Consider the following 23,334-nt stretch of genomic DNA (forward strand, 5'->3'; position numbering starts at 1 on the left):
AAGTGGGTGAATATTCCCTCAAATATGTGCCCCCTTTTCATGTCAAACTAGCATAGCTCAGATTTCCAGCTTCCTCTGGTTGATGCAACAAGTGGTAGGGACTGTGTTGTTGCTGTCCCCAGTGCCGCTGTAAAAATGCAGTTGAAGGCATCGAGAGATGCATATAAAGGTCGAGCAAGTGGTCCTGCACTGTGCGTTGTATGTGTGGCAGCTCGATTGGCACGCAAGAAACTCTTGAGAAGAGGTTTGCTGTAATGAACCCTTTCCCTAGAAGAGCAAATTCTTGCTAACTTTTATTTAATCAGAAATTCTGCGGTTAATTTTTTTGCATTGGAAATTTCCTGACTTCATCAAGGAAAGGAGGGCACCTTCAGAAGCATGTTCGAAAGGCTGAAACCAATTTTGTGGATGCAAAATATTCCAAAATTGGCGCTTTCGCCCGAGCAAATTTATGTCAGTGTCTTACGGCAGTGTCTTCTGCTTATTACAGCAGGTTACAGATATGTTTTCCCTTGTGCTCAAGAAGCTATATATAAAGTTTTTATCAAAATTAAATGTCAACTGGATATGTCTGTTTCATCTCTAGTGAAAACACCCAGTTCATGTAGGCTACACAAGATTGCAATTCTTCTCATCTTCCATGCGGGTATTCCAGTGTGTTGTCACAGCTGGCGTTGCCAAATTGGCAAGGAGCAATGGTGTTAGGAAGGGGGGGAGGGATGTGGGCAAATCAGCGGGATCGCCTGCAAGTTCTAGACTTCAACCTAAGGGAGCAATTAAGCGAGTTTTATACCGTATTTACTCGCGTAATCCTCGCACTCGCGTAATCCTCGCACCCCTAATGTGAGCCACCAAAACTTGAATTTTTTGGTTCCTCGCATAATCCTCGCACCCCCAACTTTGCAGCGGCGAAAGTTGCCTGCTCGCGAAACCCGCATGGTGCACGCGCTCTCCAACGTGCGCCCTCCCCCGCCGCCTCTCGGTTCGGCGGAGAGCGCTGTGTATCCAAGGCCATCCAGGCGCCCTAACAACATGGCTACTCCCTAACAGGTGCCCTAACACGCTACTCACACACACGGAATAAAAAATTACGCATCGGAAAGAATGTTTTGACACTGTCCTTGAGCCGGTTTTGCGTGCGCGCAACTAGACGATGTTCGCGCAGCCCGCTGTCGTGTCGTCGTGTCGCCGTCGTGGTCCCGTCGTTGAGCGGCAGCAGTCAGTGAGTCACTCGCGTCAGTGGTGGATAGCTCGCTGCCATTTTGATAACTTTTTGATCTCTGTTTTGTGCTTGGTGCTGCTTCGCCATGGGGAAGAACGCCAGCTACACTGCCGCTTTCGAATTAAAAGCGATAGAGTACGCGATCGAACACGGCAACCGCGCCGCAGTCAGGCACTTCGGCGTCACCGACTTCAACGTGCGTTACTGTCGAGCTTCACAAGTGGGGCACGCACATGATGACGACGAGATAGGGCGCGCGCCAGAAAGCAAAGGCGGCAATTTCATGATCGCTGATCGACGGGATACTGTTTACGTTGTAAATTATAAAATAAAAAGAAATAGCTGCTGTTGGCAACACTGAGCTTACATATACAAAAAACGACCGCTACATTTAGCGGGATTGGCAGAAGGCAAATTGGCAACACTGTGCGCCGTATTTTTTTCCCCCGCATAATTCTCGCACCCCTAACTTCGCATTGACTTTTCCGAAAAAAAAGTGCGAGGATTATGCGAGTAAATACGGTAATCACTTGAGTGTTTTAGTAAGTCTTGTTACAGGATTTCGCAACTTTCAGCCGTGCTTTGCTATTGACAGCGATTGCCAATAGTGCTGTGTGCCCTTAGCATCGCAAAGGTTTTCTTAAAAGAAAAGCACTTGCTTTACATGACGGTTTCATTTTGACACAGATGGGCGAGATTTTGGCCCTCCTGGCAGAGTCCCAGCGTCAACGGGAGCAGTTTTCAACCGACGGGGTGAATGCGGATGCAGTTGAGATGGCTGTTTGGATGATCAAGGAGCGCAGAGGAGACCAGGTCCGGCCATCAAGAAAAGTCGAGGATGCCATAAACCGCTACCAACAGGCGCAAAGTGCCATCATTGCCTGCCGGGATGAGGTGAAGGAACAGGTCTGTTAGGGGCATTACTGCATTTGTGTTCATGGCGAAGACGTTTTAGAGGCAGCTTTAGAAACTGTTTTGTTTGCTTTGGTATGGGGGGCGTGGTGTTCAAAATCATTTTCCTTATTTCTGTGTGGATTTAGATGAAAATTGGCGCAGTAACTGGAAATGCTTCTGTGGTACCACCATAAATTTATTTATATAGAATCTTGTTCTGTTCTACTTCTACCAATTTTGAGTGGCTTACAAAACATAATACAAAAAACTTCTTCAAAGTGTGTTGCATTCCCAAAGGAATGAATGAAGTCATGACATTCTTAGATTTTTATTTACAGGATAATTTTTTTAGTTTTTTTTTTGTAGTGGTGACTGTGCAACAGTCGTGCAGACTGAAAGTCTAGTTGAAAAAAACATTCACAAAAAGGAATACCGCATTTATTCGATTATAAGATGAGGGGATGTTGAAGGACCCAAGAAAAGAAAAAAGTTTGCGCATTAAAAAGTGAGAGAACCAGCTAGAAAATTTATTTAAATTACCACCTTCAAAAAGGTACAAGAGGCAACTGTATAAGTGCATATTGGTGCTTGCAGCGATCCTACAATCACTAGTTATGATCTTATGATACATCGATGGTTTCCTTGCTGCTGTCACGTTCCAAAAATTCATTGTCATTGGTGCCGCCCAACAAGTTTGAAATGCAGCATGCAGCGCGCCGATATACTTTCCCAAACAGCACTGATGCTGGGAGGGGATGTCCACTTGCTTCTATCATGTTACTTTGAAAGTACGGCGTGGCTAGAACCCTTTCGAACGTCCGTTGTCGGCGGCGGCGTCTGACTCATTGCCACCTGCTTTGAAAGAGGGCTTTTGTTTGCATGTGACTCTGGCTTCCGTTGAAACCCCTCCTTTACCCCCTCTCTCCAGCACAGCGTGCGCAGACTCCTACAACGAGACCGGTGGAGGGAGTTCTTGTGTGTTTGTACATTTTTTGTCGTGGACTGTTTGCACTTTTGTGTATAAATTCTCGCCCTTCAGCGAGCCGAGTTCGCGTTGCGGGCTGGACTGAGAGCCTTGCTCTGCCCATTCGGCTGCCATGATGTAAGCACGCGGCAGGCTGCTGTTCCCCTATCATGGCTTCTCTTGTATTGCCATGCATTAAACCAGTTAAGCTTTGCTCTTGGCTCCTTGTCGTTCAGAACAGAGGCAGCTCTCCTGCTCGCCTTTCGTCCACCATGCTACCACTACATGACGGTATTGATGGAGGTCGGTTCTTGGACGCCTTTGCCAATGTAACAATAGCTAGCCCTAGAGCTAGCACACGCCACAGGCCAAGATGACCGCATGTACGCGTGAAAGGTCAATTCGCAAGACAATTTGGTGTCAGATTTGAATCTGCGGTTTCCCTCAGTTCAACTGTTGCATCGAGGGGGAAAAGTGGAGGGACAGAGGGAAGAGGCATTGTGCAGGTGGGAGGTTCGCTCTGGGGTGAGGAGAAGCCTTGTGGGGGAGTGAAAAAGTTTAGGGTTACGTGTTCTCGGTGCACTGGATCTGGGAGCTTCCTTGGTGGCCGCACTGTGCGTTTCCAATGGGCATAATGACACTGGGTCCCGCAAAAATATATTTACATTTTTCAAGCGAGGGAGGGCAGAACTTTGCAAGCGCAAATGTCTTACCTGAGTCTCCATGTCGTATGCAGGACAAACTGCAAGCTCTGATGGATGCGCGAGACGCTGCCTGCGAGAATCTTCTCCAGGAGCTGCAGACCTTCCAGGATAGTCCGGACACCGCTGGCTCCGTAAATGGACTGGAACACTTGCAAGTGAGTTGCAGTCGAACCCTGCAATAACCAATCCGCCGGGGAAAGCCGGAAAATTTGCTTTTGTGGGCGAGAATGAAAAAGCGATGCGAAAATCGCCCGCAAACCAAAAACTGATTTCCGAAGGTTGGTTATATTACTTTGCGAGGCTTATTTTGCAGCAACTTCACAGCTCAGCTCTTGCACTACAAGTGCTTCATTGTTAGTCTTGCGCGCCAAAGAATGAACAAATCATTTTATATTCATCCAAAAGATCCCGCGGGTTCGCCTTCTCTGCACGTTTTTCTCCCCGGTCCTCGGCACGGAGTATGTTCGAGCATACAGGCAAAGTCCAGCTTCTTCTGTTGACGAACTTTGCCAGCCAGTGGCACCTGCTGTCCACAAAATGCTGTCCACAATGCTGTCCAAGATTAAAAAGGGGCGTCCTTGTTTTTCAAAATGGCATTCCAAACCCGTCGGCGCCATCCTCCCTTCTTCCACTTGGGCCACTGACTGGCGATGATGGCTGCCTTATCTTGTAGCAGTAAAAACATCTGCTCTTGGTTGAGAGCCAATGTGCTGATTACCGCACACGCAACGAACACGCACACTGTTCTGAGTGGGCTAGCCCAAGCCAAAGCCGTGCCGTGAGTCACCATGTGTGGCCGGGCCCCCTGGTGGTGTCACTTTGAGGCTGCCTTTACATCTGCACGGTTCTTTTATGTAAAACAAAATATGGCGGCGGCCATGCAAGTGCCTTGCGGCAGAAGTTTCCCAAACCAAGTATATGCATTTGAGCATGTTTTGAACACTGTTAGCCTCAAATGGGTAGATGAATTGTCAATCGGTCTTGCAGAGAATTTTGTTAACGTGGGATCGCTTTCCAAAAACAATTCGTTGCCCCAACAAATGAAATACAGTTAAACCTCGATGTAACGAAGTCGGTAAAATTCGTAATTTACTTCGTTACATTGAAATTTCGCTACATTGAAATTCGCGGTTTCAATGAAGTGTTCATCCCGTGAAGCATTTCCTGCAAAAGAAAACGTGGCGCGCATACACGGCTGGCGCATTGTTTCTGTTTCTATCGGTGCTTAATCGTCTACGCGGGCATTAGAGTGAACCGCATGGAGCGTTTCCTCCCCTCAAAAACGCGCCCCGCAAGCCACAGGCGCGCTGACGCAGCCGCGGAGACAACCCGCGCGATGTACCTCCAGCGAGCGCTTCCGCTCGCTGAAACGCAACTCGAGGGTCAAACGAGAGGGGCATGCGAGAAAAAAAAAAAAAAAAAAAAAAGCGGATAACGTGGGCGAAATTTTCACTGTAAAGCGTCTTACGCTCCGCTTATGAAAGCGCCAATCGAATATCCTCGGCATCCCCGAGCGCTTCGAAGCTCCCGCCATAGGGTGCGCGCCTCCCCAATCGCAGACGCGGGTGTAAAAAAAAAACGCGCGCACAAGGCTCATAAAGCTTCACAAACGCTTGATGGAACGATGAAACCCAACGAGCATGAGCGAACTCGAACGAAGGGCAAAGCGGCGGCATGCGGCGGCGGCGGCCCCGCAAGAGGCGATTAGGCTTACCACGCGGAGGATGTTTGGTGGGCGCTTTCGTAAGAGGCGCGCATGACGTTTTACTATGGTTTTACTGTGAAAATTTCGCCCACGTTATAAGCTTTTTTTTTTTCTCGCGTGCCCCTCTCGTTTTCCCATTGAGTTGCGTTTCAGCGAGCGGTTATAAGCCGTCGCTGCAGCTACCCCACATCGCGCGGGTGGTCTCCGCGACTGTGTCAGCGTGCATATGGCTTGCGGGGCGCGTTTTTGCGGTGAGAAAACGCCCCATGCCGTTCACGCTGATGCCCGCGTAGACGATTAGGCTCCGACAGAAACAGTGCGCCACCCGTGTATGCACGCCACACAGTTTTTAAGCAAGGGGCTCGCTCAGACTCCGCGGCTCGCTGCATCCGCGGCATCGGGCGGCCCGTGTTGCCGTTTGCGTTTTATTGAGATCCCATTTCGGAGCTTGCGTCTCCCAAAATATACCTCTACAACTTAAATTTCGTGCCTAGTTCTCCGTGAAACTTCGTTACATTGAAATTTCGGCAAACGGGACTTCGTTACACAGAGGGTGAAAATACATGGTGTGCATACACTTGAAGTTACGAAAAATTCCGTGGTTCGTTACATCGAGGGTTTCGTTACATTGAAGTTCGTTACATCGAGGTTTAACTGTACGTGGGCTTCTATGGACATTTGCTGGAGATCGGAAAATATTTTTTTAAAGATGCCACAGCCACAGCAACGTACACTTGATGCTGACACCCAATCTTCTCCTCGGCAGCATTGTCAGCTTGTTCACTGCACGTAGTCCAGTGAGGGTCCTGATAGGCATCACACCTACACTCAGCTACTGTGGCCCAATCGCCGTCGGTGGTCTCCTGCTGCATTTGCAGGCAGTTAGCCTATTTTTCCTTAGGAGTAGGCTTCACAGTGCAACACGCAATGTGGGAAAGCTAGCGGACAAAGACAAAGCTTACACCGATCTTCCGTGTCACTGAACGACTGCGCACATTGCGCGAATTCACTCGTGTAGTAATGAACATTACTGCGTAAAAATAGTGAATTCAGTATAGAAAACATCGGCAAAAAACAGGGAAATCAACTAAAAACATGCATTCTTGGGGATTTGAAGTTGCGACTTACGAAACAACAAACCTAGCGCTCCAAACCACTCGGCCACGAGCCAGCCCTGTCAGTGTTGGTTAAGTCGACTAAACACAAGCGCATTGCTGGGAAGACATTTTTACAGGCGAAAATGTACGTCATATTACCGTATTTACTCGATTCTAAGCACCCCCTTTTTTATTCCACAATCATGATGCCCAAAGTGAGCGGGTGTTTAGATTCGAAAAACCTGTTTCATTTAGCCACATTTGTTGTAACATCATATTTTTGTATTATTTTACTGCATGCTATGCAAATCCACTAGCATGTATACTGTCACGAGCCATCTACTGCCCATACACCTGTACAGGGCGAGAGCCTGTCAAACTCTCCACAGCAGCTTTTTCTTTGCCCCGTCATGTCTTGTAAAGAACACGAAATAAACTTATATTCTAGTTTAAGGGGCGGAAGCGGGTCTTAGAATGGCCAACAATCGCGGAAAAACGTGTTTTGAGAAAAACACATTTTTGAAGCCTTTGTAACTTCAAGAACCTACTCTAAAAATTTCACCGCTGAATTCGATCGAAAAGTGTCCAAAAAGTCAACATGACGGTGACCCCAAATTGTCGAAAATCAGGAAAGAAATGCGCGAAGGAGGCGACTGGCGGCAGTCATCTTACGCATTTTGAAGGTCGTTTCTTTGTGCGTATTTTGCGATATCTCAAAATGGCGTAGCATGGCGAGGGCCCTCGCTCTTGCCGTTTTTTGAAAGGTCGTTTATGAGCCCCTGATTGGCCAGACCGCGCGCGCGCGAGACGAACCCCTTGTATTGCGTCTCTGATTGGGCCGCTGCGAACCCGGCGCCTTTTGCGTTTGTATTTTTGTTTTTCTCTCCTCGCGTTCGCCTCCACGGTAGTTTATCTCATCGTGTCTTTTTCTCTCTGCTGCTGCAATTTGGTGCAACGTGTTCTTTTTCGTGCTACAATGCCGGGAAATGTTCGCATAAAAAAAAAACTATAGGCTCCGGAACGATCGCCGGGTGGCGCTGCACTCTCCCCGGAGGGGGAGTATGCCGGGGCGGCGGCCTATTCGGCACGTGCTTTTTTCGCTGCGCGCGTGCTGCATTTCTCGCGCTAGGAAGAGGGCTGGGTAAAATTTTCTTTCGACTTATGAAAGCATACACATTAGCACGTGTCCAGCAAGTTCGGTTTGCACGTAGAGTAGCTACTGGGTCCATTTTTGCCGGTGCTTGTCTTGTCGTCTGCTAGAGACGCGTCGTCTGCTACGTGCCAGTCTAACGGGCGAGCGCCCCGGTGGTTTCACGGGATAAAGAGTGCTCTTGTAGGCGACCATTGGTTGGTCTTACCACCTCAGTCATCGCGAAACGACTGCGCCTGGTGAATGGCTTTTCAGCGCCCTAAGCAGACGCCCCTCGGCCCGCTCCTCCGCGTCTGGCAAGTGCACGCGCAGCTCGCGCTGTCTCCCGCACCGCCTGAGGCATCCAGCCTCCTACTCACGAATGCGACAAAGAGACCGCCGGCTGCGCGAGCCACTTAAGCCAGCACGTACAAAGAGCAGCGGGAACATTCCTCACTAGCCCGAAACGAAAAGATGAAACTGAAAGCGAAAAAAAAACACCCCATATTGTTGCTTGGTCAGCTGCCATGACAGTAACAAGGTGAAAGAAGAGGATCCATTCGTTAAATTCTGCATATTCCCGCGAAAGCGCACCAAAAGGATAGACGGTAAGCATGGATCACTGCAGTTCGAAAGGTGAAATAAGTTGACACATTTTTGTTTGTATCTGTGTGCTTTCAGTTTACATTACCCGGCTTTGAAAATGCGAACTAGTGTTCTAACGAGTCCTCCCCTCTACACTTTTTTTAATGCATGCTGCCAATGATTGTTTTCCGCTATAATAAATGAACTTCGGAGTTGTTTAGCTGGTGCCGTTCGATATCGTCCATATATAACACAATAGGCTGGCATTTTGCATGGGTAAAAAAAAAATAGTTTCTAGCGATTTACCTGGCTGTAGTAGCTCTGGTCCATCTTGTCGTTGTGACTTGTGTTCTGGACAGGATTGCTGCGTTGTTTGCTTTTTTCCCACATTTAGAAATACTGGTAATTAAAAGAGGTATACACCACTGTGTATTATAGTAATTAAAAGTTATACGTCACAAGCTGTTCTGTTGTTTCCGCGAACTGTCACGCTAACCCATACTTGTACTCCAAGCGGGTGACAAACATTGCGAACAAAAATTTCTTCAAGGACAAGTAAAATGGAAATGCGGCGCTGTCAGCGCACCCCTTAATTAGCGTGTGCCTTTCTAGTGCGTTTTTATAAGATGCAGCTGATTGTTTCAAGAGTAAGAAATAACCTATTAACCATAATCAATCACGTTTATCTTACATTTCTTGCAAGCGTCAGTGTTTCTGCAGTCCAGAAAGTCCGGATGTCAGAAGCGCGAGCACGCGAAGGGAGTAACAAACAAGAGAAAAGTACGCTGTGACCAGCTGAACAGCTGTCGCCTTGCAGAAGAAAAGAGCAACCGACGACCGCCGAACAACGCGTTTCTCCCCTTAAAATCGTCGGGGCAGTCTGCCGGTCGAGCGGCGGGAAGCAGGCGGCGCATCTGTAGCAGACGACAAGACAAACCTCGACAAAAATGAATTCAGTAACTACTCTACGTTTAAACCAAACTTGCTGGACACGTGCTAATGTGTATGCTTTCATAAGTCGAAAGAAAATTTTACCCAGCCCTCTTCCTAGCGCGAGAAATGCAGCACGCGTGTAGCGAAAAAAGCACGTGCCGAATAGGCCGCCACGCCGGCGTACTCCCCCTCCGGGGAGAGGGCAGCGCTTCCCTCGCCCGGCAAACTTTAGGTTCGCCTCCCTATGCGTCAAGCGGACGGGAAGCGGCGGAAACGCGCGTGGAACGTGGGGACGACATCGCTTGTTGCGTCTGAGACAGAAGATTTTTCAGAATCTCCGGCTGTGGCAAGTTGCAGTGCTTCAGGCGTCAGCGAACCGTCATCCGGCTCCTCGAGTGCTAATCAGGGCCGCATCGACACCATGTATTACACCGCTGGTGAATCTGCCGAGCGTGCTAAACATGCGGCGGATGTGAAGAAGCGTTTAGCGTCGCAGTCGGCAACAGAGCGCAAGTTCAAACTTTTGAACCGAGAACCAGCAAGCGAAAGCTCGGAAAGTGGCACGGAATTTGTCATCGTGAACTTGGACGTGATAAATTCATGATAATCATTGCATTCGTATTGAGATGCTATTTGTACAACTCTACTGTTGATCACAAAATTGCAATATCCAGCTACGGCCCTGCAGTTTTTAGTTTTGAGGGATCCCTCTCCCCCTTATGGGGTGTTTTTTTATCTTGCAGTTGAGTTATGATGATAAGACTGGTATCATTGCATTCGTATTGAATTGCTCTAGCAGGTGATGCTATTTGTACAACCCTAGCATTGGTTAGAAAATTGCAATTCACCTACATCTTTGCTTTAGTTTTGAAAAGCATAACGGAATAATGTCACTTTTTCATTGGCTGCTGTGCTTTAGCATTACAGGTAGCAGAAGAGACTGCAGTATGTGATGTGTGGGCTTGTATGTAGTTTTCAGAGGCATTGGAATAAACTGGGAAATAGTAAAATCTACTTTTTCTCAGCCGTTTTCAGAGATTATGCTTGGCTTTACGCTGAATGTCTTGCGCTTATTTTTGTGGTACAGGCACATACTTAGTGTGCTTTTCTTCGTGAAGAACTGAGCTACACAGTGATGCCATTTTCGTTATTGTAGCTGTGCTGTAACAAAAGTTGCCATGATCAAATTGCAAAATACGAATTTGCAAAAATACGATATATATCAAAATATCTAGCACCAGATGCGTACATGATGTGGCTGAAGGGAGAGGGTGTGCCGAATTGAATAGGAGGGTGTGGTTTTTTTTGGTCATGCACTCAAAGGGGGGGGGGGGGGGGGTTAACCTGTAAAAGTTCCTCTTTAAAAAGAGAGGGGGCAGCACTGTCAAATGGGTGCAGTATCTTTGAACAAGGTATTGCCCTCGTGGGGTTATCGGCAACTTAGGGAATTCGTGCTTCAATTGGGGAAGATTAGCTGTAATTTATAAAGGAAGCGCAAGTCACGGCAATGCCGGCCAGAGCGAGTCAAAACTGGACAGTTCCCCAGCGTCATCGCTGATGGCACCCTCTGAAGTCACTGTTTTCACTGAAAACTCGCTTCGTACGGCTTGCAAGTGACCTCTTCACCGTTTCGATGGCCGCCGCTGCAGCCGTCAAAAATTATATGGAGTTTATTGGTCAAATGAACAGAAAAAAAATTCACGAAAAGTATACACGCAATTTATAGAGGCGATTGTACTGAATATATAAAACTGAATTTATACGACGTACACCAAGTTTTTTTATTTTTGTGGGCTTGTGGCAAGGAGTGGCACAGCCCCTGATGGCTATGCCACTCCTCGAAGCCACTCGAGATTAAATCAGTCTCTAAAATATGCATCCAAGCATACTTGTTTGTGTTCTCACACAAAATTCTTATCACTTCAGTGGTAGAAAACGAGACGAAAAAAAAACAGCGCTCTTGAGAAGCGGCGCGCAGCACTCCGCAGCGTTAATCTGACATGAGTGCCAGACCCGCCGCGGTGGCTCAGTGGCTAAGGCGTTGTGCTGCTGAGCACGAGGTCGCGGGTTCGATTCCCGGCCGCGGTGGCCGCTTTTCTGATGGAGGCGAAAAGCAAAAACGCCCGTGTGTACGAGATTTCGGCGCACGTTAAAGATCCCCAGGTGGTCAAAATTAATCCGGAGCCCTCCACTACGGCGCGCCTCATCGCCTGCGTTGCGTCGGCGCGTTAAACCCCACAATCAATCATCAATCAATGACATGAGTGCCAGGCTATCTTGAAGGTGATAACGCGACACGGCGCAGTTCATTTGGCAAAATATCCCCACAGCACGTTGTCCAGATCCTACGCATGAAAGTGAAACCACAGTCAGATAGGAAGCACGTTTTTTATATAAATACAGCGCGAAGGAAAAACGAACCTTACCTGGCAGCACCTGTTGAAGTCTAAGGCCATTGAATCAGAACTAAAACCTGAATCTGACGAATGTGTGTAGTCATAGCCCGAGAGAGTGCCCCCGTAAACGAGTCTGCGTGCCTTACGAACAAACAGACCCTTTGGGTCTCGGCTTCGCCGCTAGCAGGCGTCTCTTTCCTGCGCTCGGCTGGCTGGCTGGCTGCCAGTGTATACTATACCCTAAGAACATAACACGGTGTCAGTCTTCGAGCGACAGCAGCTATGTCGTCATGACGTCGTTCACAATACCTCCGCCCGGATCGTTCACGTTTTCTGCGAACGATTGGCCATCATGGAAACTACTCCTCTGCTTCCACTCAGCATCAGGGCTTCAAAACCAGCCAGGGCAGCAGCAAGTCAACACTCTCATCTACCTGATGGGTTCACAAGCTGAAGACATCCAGCGCATGTTCAACCTTTCAGAAGCCAACCCCATCGAAAGGTATGAGCAATATTTCATACCTCGACATAATGTCATTTTCTATCAACAAGGACTAACTTGTTGAAAATCGGGAGGAACAATCTCTGGTCGCACAGCAAATTGTCTTTGACACCGTGTCATCAGCTGGAGGAGTTGTCGGTGGGCAGCTGACCAAGAGGATGCTTCAAATGGTGCGTGGGGCAATCGCGAGGTGGAAGGAAGAGCTGGAGAGGACGAGAAAAGCACGAGCCGACGCATTGAGGAATCAACAGGAAAGGAAACGTGCCACCGCCGCTTTGAAGGAGCTTGAGCTCAGAAACAGTGTTGGCTTAGGCCGAGCTACAGGTGTCCCTAGTCCAAACCAAAATAAATTCTTTAGAGCACTGAAATGCAGCACCGAGGCATTTTGTCTGAGCTGAGATTGTGGCAGTACAGTCTTGCCATTTCTTTCCATATTTTATTCCCTGCTAATTTTAACAACCACTTCATTGTGTTTACTTTTTGAATGAAATAAAAGTGACTCGTTACCACTGAAACTGAATTATTTCATTTCTTTATTTTTAACGCCCTTTTTGGTGAGCTGCAGCATCTGGCAACATGGTGTCACCCCATCTTGACCTAAAACAAAGGTTTGTGTCACTCAGGGAATTTAGCAAAATGACTCGGGGGGGAAAACCTGGAAAACTCAGGGAATTTGAAAATGCCTATGTGGTAGACACCCTGGTAGTAACCTGCACGAAAAGCAAACAGTGAAAGTTGAATAAAATGGTGCGGTCCTCCCAAACGCGGCAGCTTTGCATTTCGGTGTGCATTTTTGGACAAAAAGTAGCGCAAATCGTTTGGGTATGTTAGTGGCACGGCTGGGGGCAAACAAGGTGATTTGCTGGTGCGTCAACGCCGCTTGAAGAGCTCACAGCTCCTGACATGATTGGCACAGAGATAACTGGAGTGTGGAAAGGAGGTGTTCACATGGGCTCACCAACAGGGATACTACGGGGAAGCAGAAAGGGGGGATATGTGATACAGCAACTGCCAAACCTGTCCAGTGAAGTTCATCCACCCCTGTCGCAGCTCGCGCTCGTGAATCGTTCTTTTAGTGTGCTGAGGCATATGTGCATGTGCACTGATGTTCGCCACCAGAGCAGCGGTGCTGCTTTACACATCAGGGTACTGTGGGGCGCGAATTTTTGTTGGAAAGATCACGTGCTCGTCGCTTCCTCTGCTCATAAAATTCACTCTACGTAAGCGTGACCACTTCGCTTGAGTTATGGAAAGCCACTTTTAAAACTTGTCAAGCTTCTGAAAGGACATCTGTGGTAATGGCTGAACGAATGCCACGAGGAAGTAGATCACAAGATGTCATTGGTGGGTTTTGTAACCAGCCAATCAGGTTGTAAATAAAACAGGGAAAGGGGACACCAGTGCAGCCTTTCCAATAATTTTTCTTCTCAGCTTGTCCTTTGAAGCGACACTGAAGTGTGGGCCTCTCAAAATGTTGGCACGGCACGCCGACGCAGATTATAACTGGTCAACAAATTCCCATTCGTTTATTGATGCCCTGCTAGTAGTGGGGGTAGATTTAGTAGAAAAACTGGGGCACTCTCAGTGGCCTCTTTACAGTAAGGGTGCCTTTAAAACCGTTGCCTCTAGTCTTGCTTGCTCAGCTTACCTTCAGCAATGCGAGAGCGCAGATAGTGAATGCAGTAGCTTTAAGACCGAAACGTAAATGTTGTGCTTTGCAACTTTTTTCCTTCCAATGCCTTTCTGGAGATTTCTGAAGCTGGCACATTAAAAGCAAAAGCATTCTCGTTGCAAGTTGCTCTGTCTATGCCCCAATACACCTGGAGTTGTCAATAGTGAAAATTTCAGCTTTGTTTCCTTTTTGCTGGCAGATTTGGTCACTGTTTGTTGCTTTAATGACCTTCAGTTGGTTTGGTTGTTCTGTTGTATGCTTGAGGCTGCCGTGAAATTTTCCGTCAGAAAAATGTGCTAATTTTTAATTAGGTCTGTAGTGCTTGTGTTATTCCTGAAAGCTTTTTTTTTTTTTTTTGCATATATGCTATATTCCTGTCTGTCTTCTGCTCCTGTCTTGTAAGTGCAGCAATCACTTGAATGAAGGTCTCTACACCTGAAAAGCACCAAAGATAATTAGATGGTATTGCTTACTAGCAATCTGCTCCATGAATTCACCAAAAGTGGTGTTGTCTTTCTCTTCAAGGTCCCGCTGGCAGAGCTAAGGCGCGTGTATGGCGACCTGGTGGACGTGCAAGTGGACGTTTCCTTGGAAGCAGATGCTCCTGCTCCGACCTTTAACGACCTTTGCTCTTTCCTTTCTTTTCTGAAGGTAAACAGCATTCGTTTTCAAAAGGTTGCGGCAGCTTTCTATTAACAGGTGTGGAGCAGCTGCACCATCCTCGTTTATCCACGCCGTCTTGCGCTGCAGAGCCCGAATAGAGCCGCGAGATACGACCACCATGGTGCCCTGTGCCTGAAAACTTAGCTGGATCATTGTGTTTTAAGTTGCAATGTGGTTATGGTTTTGGTTTCATCAAGGATATATGAGAGGCTGTGGAAGTTGGCTTTTGCTTAACTGTAAGGCCGCAGGCACTACGTGCCTTTTCCGCCTTCACTTTGGGTTTGTGTTGCATTTACGCGTTTTTTGCTGGTGCCGGCCACTGTGCCACAATCAATTGAAAATGAACAAAAGGGAGTGAAATGTTTTTGTGTCACATCGCAGACAGGTAGAGAACAGAATAATGTTCGCATGAAAGGTTGTTGTTTATTGGAGGTGAACCTTAACTTAGTAAACTGTTTTTGACGAGCGTAGACGCAAGACAAACAGGGTCTTTAACGCTTTGCCCTCGCTTGTCAATTCGGTTTACCTTTTGTTATGAGGTAATCATTCCTTTTCACCTGTGAACTCGGGGTTTGCTTTTCTTATGTGGAGGATGGTCCGGCATTAACTGTTTTCTGACCCGCTCTCATTACGTAGTCTACCAGGCACGTTTGTTGACTCTCGCAACCCCGTGACGGGCGAAGACAACCCCTTCGACTCTGTGCGTGTGGTTTACCCTTTGAATGGTGATAACGCAAACACACCTGCTGCGGCGAGAGGTAGATAACTCCGCCCATTTTAAATTTCCAGATATAGTACAACAACTGAGTTCCTGGTTCGGGGTAGGTTCTAGTGCACGGTAGTTCACCTAATATAGTAGATAAAAAGAGTAAACTAAATTAATTGGCAGGGGGACTTTTGCCTGCTCCCAGGACTGCTCCCAAACCCATGTACCCTGTTCCACCCCTGTATAAAAAAAACTCAGCTGGAGGCTGGAAAGCTTTCTAGCCAAGGTTATTCGTCAAATGGGTGGATACGGAAGAACTACGCTAATGTATGCCTTCTGGCCATATTGAGGAGGGCATCACATTGTGAACAGATAGACCCCACAGCCAGCACATCGGAATGGGACCTGGGTTGAAAGTCGGTGTGGCGAAATGTATGATGTAGTAGTTACTGTGCAGTTTGGTGCTGCTGCAGCAAAAGGGCATTGTGCTAGTGGCAGAAATGGGCTGCTTGTGGCATGCCGTCGACTTGCTGTTCCCCCTCTCCCTTGTTACAGTGAACTATCGCTCTGCTCAGTTATCCCCGATCCCTACCTAAAATATATGTGCATTTACGTTGCCACGAGCCCATAGAAATAATGCTTGTAACGAAGTTTTTTTCTCCACCCCAATGCTTCTTTATAATGAGGGTTCAGTGTGTGTGTGTGCATGTACATTGGTATGCGTGCTGCCTTAGCCCAGTGCAGCCAGTTCAGCAGTGCCCCGAGTTTGTCACCTGCTCTCTCGTGATGGCACTGCACAACCAACTTGTTGCGTTTACTGCAGGCGGAAAAGATCCCTGAGTACCAGAAGATGCGGCGGCCCACTGATGCCGCACGGACTCGTCTGACTGCGTGCCTGCAAGACTTGCTCAAGGTGGGAGCTGCAGGCTCTGCAGTGTCGGATGTAGTGGCCACTCAAAGCAGCCAGGTTCTTGCAAAAAAGCAGTCTCAGAAAAAAAAAATGACTAGCGTTTTTTGTATTTTGCAACCACTGAGGTTAGATACAAAAAATTATGCCTGGCTAAAAATAGAAATGTTGCGCTAAAGCACATGAAAAATGTATTCTGCACCCCGAGCCCACATCCCAACCATGGCACCAACCATGGCACCAACCATAAGAAGTTTTAAGGGGGGATGTGGCTTTCCACATCCGAAAAATGACCAAAACATTTTTTTTTTTTTTTAGTGCCACACATTTGGCTTTATGTTTTGTATTCTGTATTCTTTAGGCCAGAAACTGGCACAAAGTGCTGTCAAAAAATAATTCTATCTGCTGAGCTGACACAATATTTGCACAAGTGTGCAAAAAAAAAAAACAGCTATTTTAGAAATGTTGTATCTGCGCAATGGCAGCACTGGGCATGAACATTTTGGTATCATTAGATTGGCCCAGCCGTCGTCTTCCGTTCTTCCATTTTCTCGTCGCCTCTTCCATCTTCGCTTATAGTATATCATCATTTTATGTTTTCGTGAAGTCTCCCATGAAGTCATGAGGGTGGGTATACAAACGAACTTCCAGTGCGTCATTAGGTTCTGCAGCCTTGCTTACCGTCAATCTTCCCCATAATACCCCATGTTTCACAAAAAGTAATGGGGTATGTTGACAACCAGGGCCACGTAAGACACCGTCGCTTTCGCCAGTCGGCCAGTGTCATGTAAGACAGCTCCAAAGCGGCAGGCTTCTGTGCAGCTAAAAAAAGCACAGTGCTCCCAGTACCAACAGCAGTGCGCATTGGTACTTCTGTTTATGTGTATTCTCGTAAGTTTCATTGTTTACCCCGCCATTCCTACTGCTGTAAAAGGAATATGCATTACATTTAAGCAAGCGCAATTAGCACCTTCAGCAAGCTTATAAGCCCTGCCTAATTTGCATTTGCTTTTGCTGGCCTCAGCCAATCACACAGCTGGGCATATGACATCATAGGTTCTGTTGCGGGAAATGAGCTAGTGGGTTGCATGGCCATTCCCCTTTTTCCTAATTATATAGCTTATTTGAACGAAGTGTGTGGTAAAAGTGGTGTCAGTATGATTCTAACGAAGCAGCGAATGAACCAAACTTGTGTGTTGTCTGTGTGGCCCCTTAAGGTGAAGAAGGGACTCCACAATTTTTTTTCCTAATCATGGTTTTGGGCAGAAAACAAAATGTACATCTTAAAAAAAACTGATAAAAAAATACTTTGCTCAGCTTAAGAGGCTTTTCTGGAAGAATGGAAGAAAGAAACAATGTACACGCTGCTTGTAAATCCATAGAAGGTCGCTGTTTCAGGAAGATGCGGCAACTTGGTGTTACTCACAAGCTCCACCCGTGTTGCTTGAAATTCTCTGGACAGTGCATGAACTTGAGCTGTTTTCAGAATTGTATCCTTGGAGCATATCATTTGAAATGAGCTGTGATCGTTGTTCGCATTTTCTGGAAGTTAACACTTGACGAGATGAGGCCATATGTGCAAAAATGGCTTGGAGCATGAAATTTTTCTTATCTGTAACTAGCAATGTTTCTGTATATCTCAGTTCTTGGCACTCGTGACCAGTGATCCTGTCAGACTTGAAGATCAGGTAGGGGTAATGCAATTGTGGTAGCTGCTTTATCATACAGGAGTACAGTTTCCATTTGAAGCTTTAAAGGGGCCTTGAAAGGTGTTTTGAGCACACTAAATGAACTAGCGCAATCGTTAGATTGGGTCGTCAACGTCATCTGTGCCAAGTATTACTCTTTTACGCGCAGGGGAAAGCTCACACTTTTGTTGCAAAGTTTGTCACACCCTTCCCTTCGTGTTTTCGGACGCCGCCATCTTCACATGTCTACGTCATCGATTCCCAGATGTTCGTCATGAGCTAGACATCCTGCTATTGGGCGGCTTTTTCACGCAGTTCCGGCAAAGAGATGAGCCGTCTGCTCAGCGTAGGCTCGCCGGCTGACCTGCCAGTGGAGTGCTGGAGTGCTTGGACATTTTACGAGAAACGAAACAAGTGTAAACAAACACTTAACCGTTTGTATTGAATGCAACACGGCCATAACAAGCCCCGTGGCATTTCTTTCGTGCAATCGCAGAGAACGCCCTGAGCCGAATGCCCGGGTTCGACGCATACATTTTATTCAACTTCAAAACAATCCAGAGATGCGTTTCGAACGAACACAACGCCACAAAATGCGTTGCAAGTCTGAACCGCGAATGACAGACGATGGGTTACCTCCTCCTGCCCGTCATAAATTCGGCACTCACCTCGCGCTCGGTTTGTGGGGACAAACAGCAAGTCACTTAACTCTGGCGCACAAGCCGAGATGGCTTTTAGCCACGCACACTGCACATACCCCATGCAAGGTTGAGTCGTACGTCGCTCGAGAAAGATAATCCAGACAATGGGAAGCACTATCCACCCGCAGAAGCACAACGTCGCATTTTATCGCGAAAAAAAGGCATCCACAACACACACACCATCCACTCCTGTAATGCCAAACGCATCTCGCACTTCCCAATGGGAGTGAGTGGTACGCCTGCAGCGCCCACATGTCGCGAACCGGGAGCGAACCCCAGCAAACCGGGATCAGCGAACCCCGAGCTGAACCGGCATCACGCAACCGCAACTGACTTCTAAAGCGGTTTGTGCCTTGTTGCCAAGGCAACCGATGTTTGAGATTGTCAAAGAAATGGCGCTCGCTCCAGCGCTAGAAAGCTCAGAGCCGCGGCGGAGCATGTTTTGCCAACGTTGCCGCTCTCCACCACGCGTTGCCCCAAGCTGAACTGGTCACATGATAGAAGCGTTTTGTGCGCGGGTTCTGTATCGGTTTTAAAATGTCTTTTTCACATGCCGCCGGGAGGAATTACCACCGGCGCAAAATAAGACCCGGCACCAGCGGGGCCACATCTGATACGGCGCTTTTTGGATAAACAGTGCGCGGTGCATCAAAGCTGCACGAGCGCACGATCATCCCCGTGCGGCTGCGAGTTCGCCGCCGATAGCAACTGCAGCAAAATACACCGCGAAAGGGCAAGGCCAGGCCGCTGCACACATGCGGCCAGTTTTTTTCGTTCGCTTTTCCAGCCTTGAGCGGAGTGCGGGATTTATGGTGTCAACAAAGCTTGCCCGTAGCAGACGGCAGTATGAGGAGCGCTAGAGCGGAAGTACGTCACCACTGAGGAGCGCAGCATCATGGGAGGGAAGGCTCGCGCGCCGTCAACAGCGAAGAATAAGTTGAAAGGAGGAGGAAACACGGCGCAACGATAATAAGCGGTTTTTGATATACGATTTCTCAGCTAATACTCATCGCTTTAACAAAATTCTTGCGGGATGATATTGCTAATACATTGCTTTATTTGGTTACATGTACAGTTAAACCTCGTTATAACGAGACGGGCTATAACGAAATAATGGATATAACGAGCAAATCGTAATTCCCCTTGAGAGTCCCCATAGAAACCAATGTATTTAAAACCTCGTTTTAACGAGGTAAAATTTCCCAGTTACGGGATATAACGAACAAATTTCGTTGAGAAATCAAATTTTGAGTTAATTTTACAACAGTGCGCAACGCGGATTTGAGACAGTGGGTGACGCGGCAACTGTATTAGCAGTTCAAAACTCCCGCCACGCGCGCGAATCTGGCTGGCGCGCCATGCGGACGCTGCGCCCCGCGAAGCCCCCACCCTCCTCTCGCTGCGCACGGCATGCAGACAATGGGGCCCTTCGATTTACAGTGTCGGGCTCACCGCGGGCTCCCTGAGAAGCAGTCCGACGTTCCATTTTCCCACGTATCCCTAGGGCTTCGCGGAATTCGCGGACTATCCGCGGTGAGCCCGAGAACCTTAATGCACACGGCGCGCGCGGTTGCGCAACACCACCTAGACTCCTTCTCCCCCCCACCCCCCTCCTCCTCCCCTGTTCGTATCGCCGACGTCGCTGCGTAGTTGTGTGTGCGTGGGTTTCTGCAGTCTTCAGCCTTATCTTATATCGTACTGCCGGCGTGATTCCAACAACGCGAGTGCGACAGGCGGGGAGCGAAAGCGAAAGACTATCACGCTTGAACAGAAGACGGCAAAAGCCGTCGCATCGGGCGCGAAGGAAGGTAAGGTGCACTCCGTGGTAAGGTGGCAAGAGACTGACATGTGGACGAGTACGCTGTCTACCATCGTGAGCAACCGAGAGTCCATCGTCAGCGCTGTTGCACATGGCTTGAAAAGAAGCGCTAAGGACGGCGTCGGAGGCACTAGATGCGGTGGACGCGCTGCGTCGCTACTTCGGCGCGCACGAGGGCGGCGAAGATGGCGTGAACGTAGCGGCCGCAGCTGAGGGAGCCATCGCTCGCATTAGGAATTACGGACTTCTTCGTAGCCAAGTCTGTTTGAAATACGAGTTTTGAACTGCAATAAAGTAGGTTCGTGACTTTTCCTTTTTACCTCCGGAATGTGTTTATTTTACTGACTATCGCCGTGCAGCAAGATGCTATTTCGCCCGCGTTTTGTTTTAGGTAACTACAATGCACAATATTTGCAGTAAATGTCGGCTACGGCTATAACGAAATATTGGCTATAACGAGCAAACCGCGGCGCCCCTTCAATTTCGTTATAACGAGGTTTAACTGTACATCCATGCATCGGCGGAAGGTATTTCAGGACCCCTTAACACAGAGAAACGTCCTCCCTTTAATTGTTCGATACTATCACGTGGGTATCCACAAAGGCACAGCAACAGCTGCATCTGGGTGCATGAGCATTGTTCAACTAGTGCTTGTCTCACTTGAAGGGTTGTTAACAGAAACATTTTGTTTTTGAGCCCATGTCATGAAACCTGGCAGGCATTGAGTTCAGTATTCGAATGCTAGTGCATTCTAGACAAGCCGAGGAGTGTAATACAGGTTCAGGCATGCATGGTGCAATAGAGTGTCATGGATGTAGTATGTTCCTGGTTGCTGCATTTGCTGCAGGGCCTGGTGAAGTATGCTTTTTGTGGGTATGGTGCAGCAGCAAGTTACATGTTGAGAGGCTTTACGTAGAAATTCTTTCTCTGAATTTGCAAATGTAAATTGATTAACTGTACTTTTGACAGATGTTGGACCAGTCGTCAGGATCAAACATCACCATCAAGCTTGAGATCTGCAAAGTGAGTAACGACTGTTGCTGCACTTTGATTGATCAAGGCTAAGTGTACTTGATTTTTAAAGTAATATTCGTTCCGTTAAATCTTGCCATGAAGAAATTGCTGAAAAGAAAAAATTAACTTTTCTGTTTTAGGAAAGAGCAATTTTTTTTAACCCCTTAAGTGCTTTATTTTTTTTAGAATTTCCCGACCTAAAGTGCCTATTTTTTTTATTGCTGATTTCGAATCTGATTGTACTAAAAAGTAGCTAGTCGATGTTGAAAAAATATTTGTACCCCACAGTTACTCAAATCAACACAATAATCTTATTTCTGAAGAATACATAGGAAACCAGCGACCTGCTGCAAACAAAATTAAAAACTTTATAAATAGAACAGTTGCAGATGCCACATCTTTCTTCACTTGTGTAGGCTAAGCACCTTTGCAATAGCAGGAGTGCAAGGAATACCCACATCTCCTCCTTTGTCACTGGTACCCATTTTTTGAGGAGGGAGTGATCACTGGGAGGAAAGCATTTCAACTTTTCAGGCCGCTTTGCGATTGGTTTCGTCTACCACGAATGATATAAGTTCATCGTCCAGAAACTGCTGAATATATTTCATAATGTCACCCGGCGATGACGATATGAAAGTCTTGCCTGTAATGGCCAAGAATGGAAAGCGATGAGGCTTCACAGGAGGATTGTCCACATAAAGCAGGATCCACTCGCGAGCACTCGCGATGTTCGCTTCCCCGCTGTCTTCGTCATCACCGGAGGAGCTTCTCAATACACCGTCATCGCTGTCTTCACTTCCAGAGACAAGATAAACATCTGTATCCGAATCAGCATCACTTGAAGAAGATGACGAAAATGAAAAGCTTCTTTTTCTAGTTGACGGGCCAGCTATGCATGGGTCGGCTCCACCGCACGCCATCTTTTCATAAAAAAAGTGCGCCTTGCCGCAGGAGAAAACTTATTCGTCGAGTAAATGCTGCCATCTAGTGGATGGCACGCAATCTAAGCCGTAGACGAGCGCTTCTCGTCCCGAACAGTATAGGGCAGTACCTATTCCGCTAAGACGAGCTCTGCTCGTCCAAAGCAGTTTGGTGACAGTTTCGGCAGGACGAGCTCTGCTCGTCCAAAGCACTTAAGGGGTTAATTTGTCTTTACAAAAGCTAAAACCTAGATGGGTGTGAATGTGAAATTTTCATTTCAAAGGAAATACATTTAATTAAGAAGGGGTATTGAATCTAATCAAAAACACTAAAATTGAGTTTCAAAGCAAACCTGTGTGGTGGGTGAAATCATCAAAGTACAGATACCGACCACAGAATAGAGCTTTGCTAAAATGCTTCATCAAGAGAAACGAAAAATGAGGTGTCTTGTTCACAATGCATGTGGCAAGGCAATAACTGTGCTTATATGTACAGTGGAAAACGTGATGCATGCGCCATGTGTGTAACCAGGGTAACCTGTGTAAACAGCTCTGGATAACTGGTGCGTAGTCTCGATTTTAGGGGTTCTCCTAATTAATTGTGTCTGAGTTTTGAATCTGTGTGGTGGGTAAATTCAGTACTTAAAATCTAGCGCTAGTTTTAATGGATTTGTCAGGGCTCTAGCAGTTTGAAGTCGAATGTAGTGGGTTTAGTTTACCTGTACAAACCTGAATTGTTATTCTAATAGCCATCCATGTTCCAAAAATTCAATGGCCTGCATGACCGGTGTTCACGAAAGCTCCTTTATCCCAAGGTCTTCGGCTAGGAAAAGCTTTGCTTTGCGACATCAATGGCACAGTACTAGAGCCTGATGAACGTCCCACCATGTGCTGGCATTATTTCTGACAGGTACCACTGCTACTGTTGCACGTTTCACAAGCTGTGTGCAGCCAGCCCGTGCATTGCTGCACACAGCTCGCGAGAGGAGTTGTAGGCAGGAAGCTGTTCATTTGTGAAGGAATCCTTGCTGAGTATTCAAAGTGATGTGTGCCTGCAACAGTGCAGTGCAATACTTTGGTCAAGGCGGGATTAATCAGTGTACAAATTCACAC

At 47.3% G+C, this 23,334-nt stretch overlaps 1 protein-coding gene across 7 annotated transcripts in view; it reads left to right on the forward strand.

Annotated features, from left to right (window-relative positions):
• The window catches only part of LOC144149426 (serine/threonine-protein kinase 31-like), a 149,087-nt gene that overhangs the window by 64,714 nt on the left and 61,039 nt on the right, over positions 1–23,334 (forward strand). For 6 of the 7 annotated variants that reach the window (XM_077681034.1, XM_077681026.1, XM_077681002.1 and 3 more), the window contains 5 exons: positions 1,910–2,128; positions 3,817–3,939; positions 14,329–14,454; positions 15,996–16,085; positions 21,257–21,310. In XM_077681034.1, the coding sequence (XP_077537160.1) occupies positions 1,910–2,128; positions 3,817–3,939; positions 14,329–14,454; positions 15,996–16,085; positions 21,257–21,310 (612 nt within the window). The remainder of the gene's footprint in view (positions 1–1,909; positions 2,129–3,816; positions 3,940–14,328; positions 14,455–15,995; positions 16,086–21,256; positions 21,311–23,334) is intronic. The other variant, XM_077680997.1, reaches the window with a different exon arrangement.

The sequence above is a fragment of the Haemaphysalis longicornis genome, unplaced genomic scaffold (assembly GCF_048455015.1).
Source record: "Haemaphysalis longicornis isolate Haplotype H1 unplaced genomic scaffold, Haemaphysalis longicornis Haplotype H1 scaffold_1, whole genome shotgun sequence".
In the NCBI taxonomy this organism is placed as follows: Eukaryota; Metazoa; Arthropoda; class Arachnida; order Ixodida; family Ixodidae; genus Haemaphysalis; species Haemaphysalis longicornis.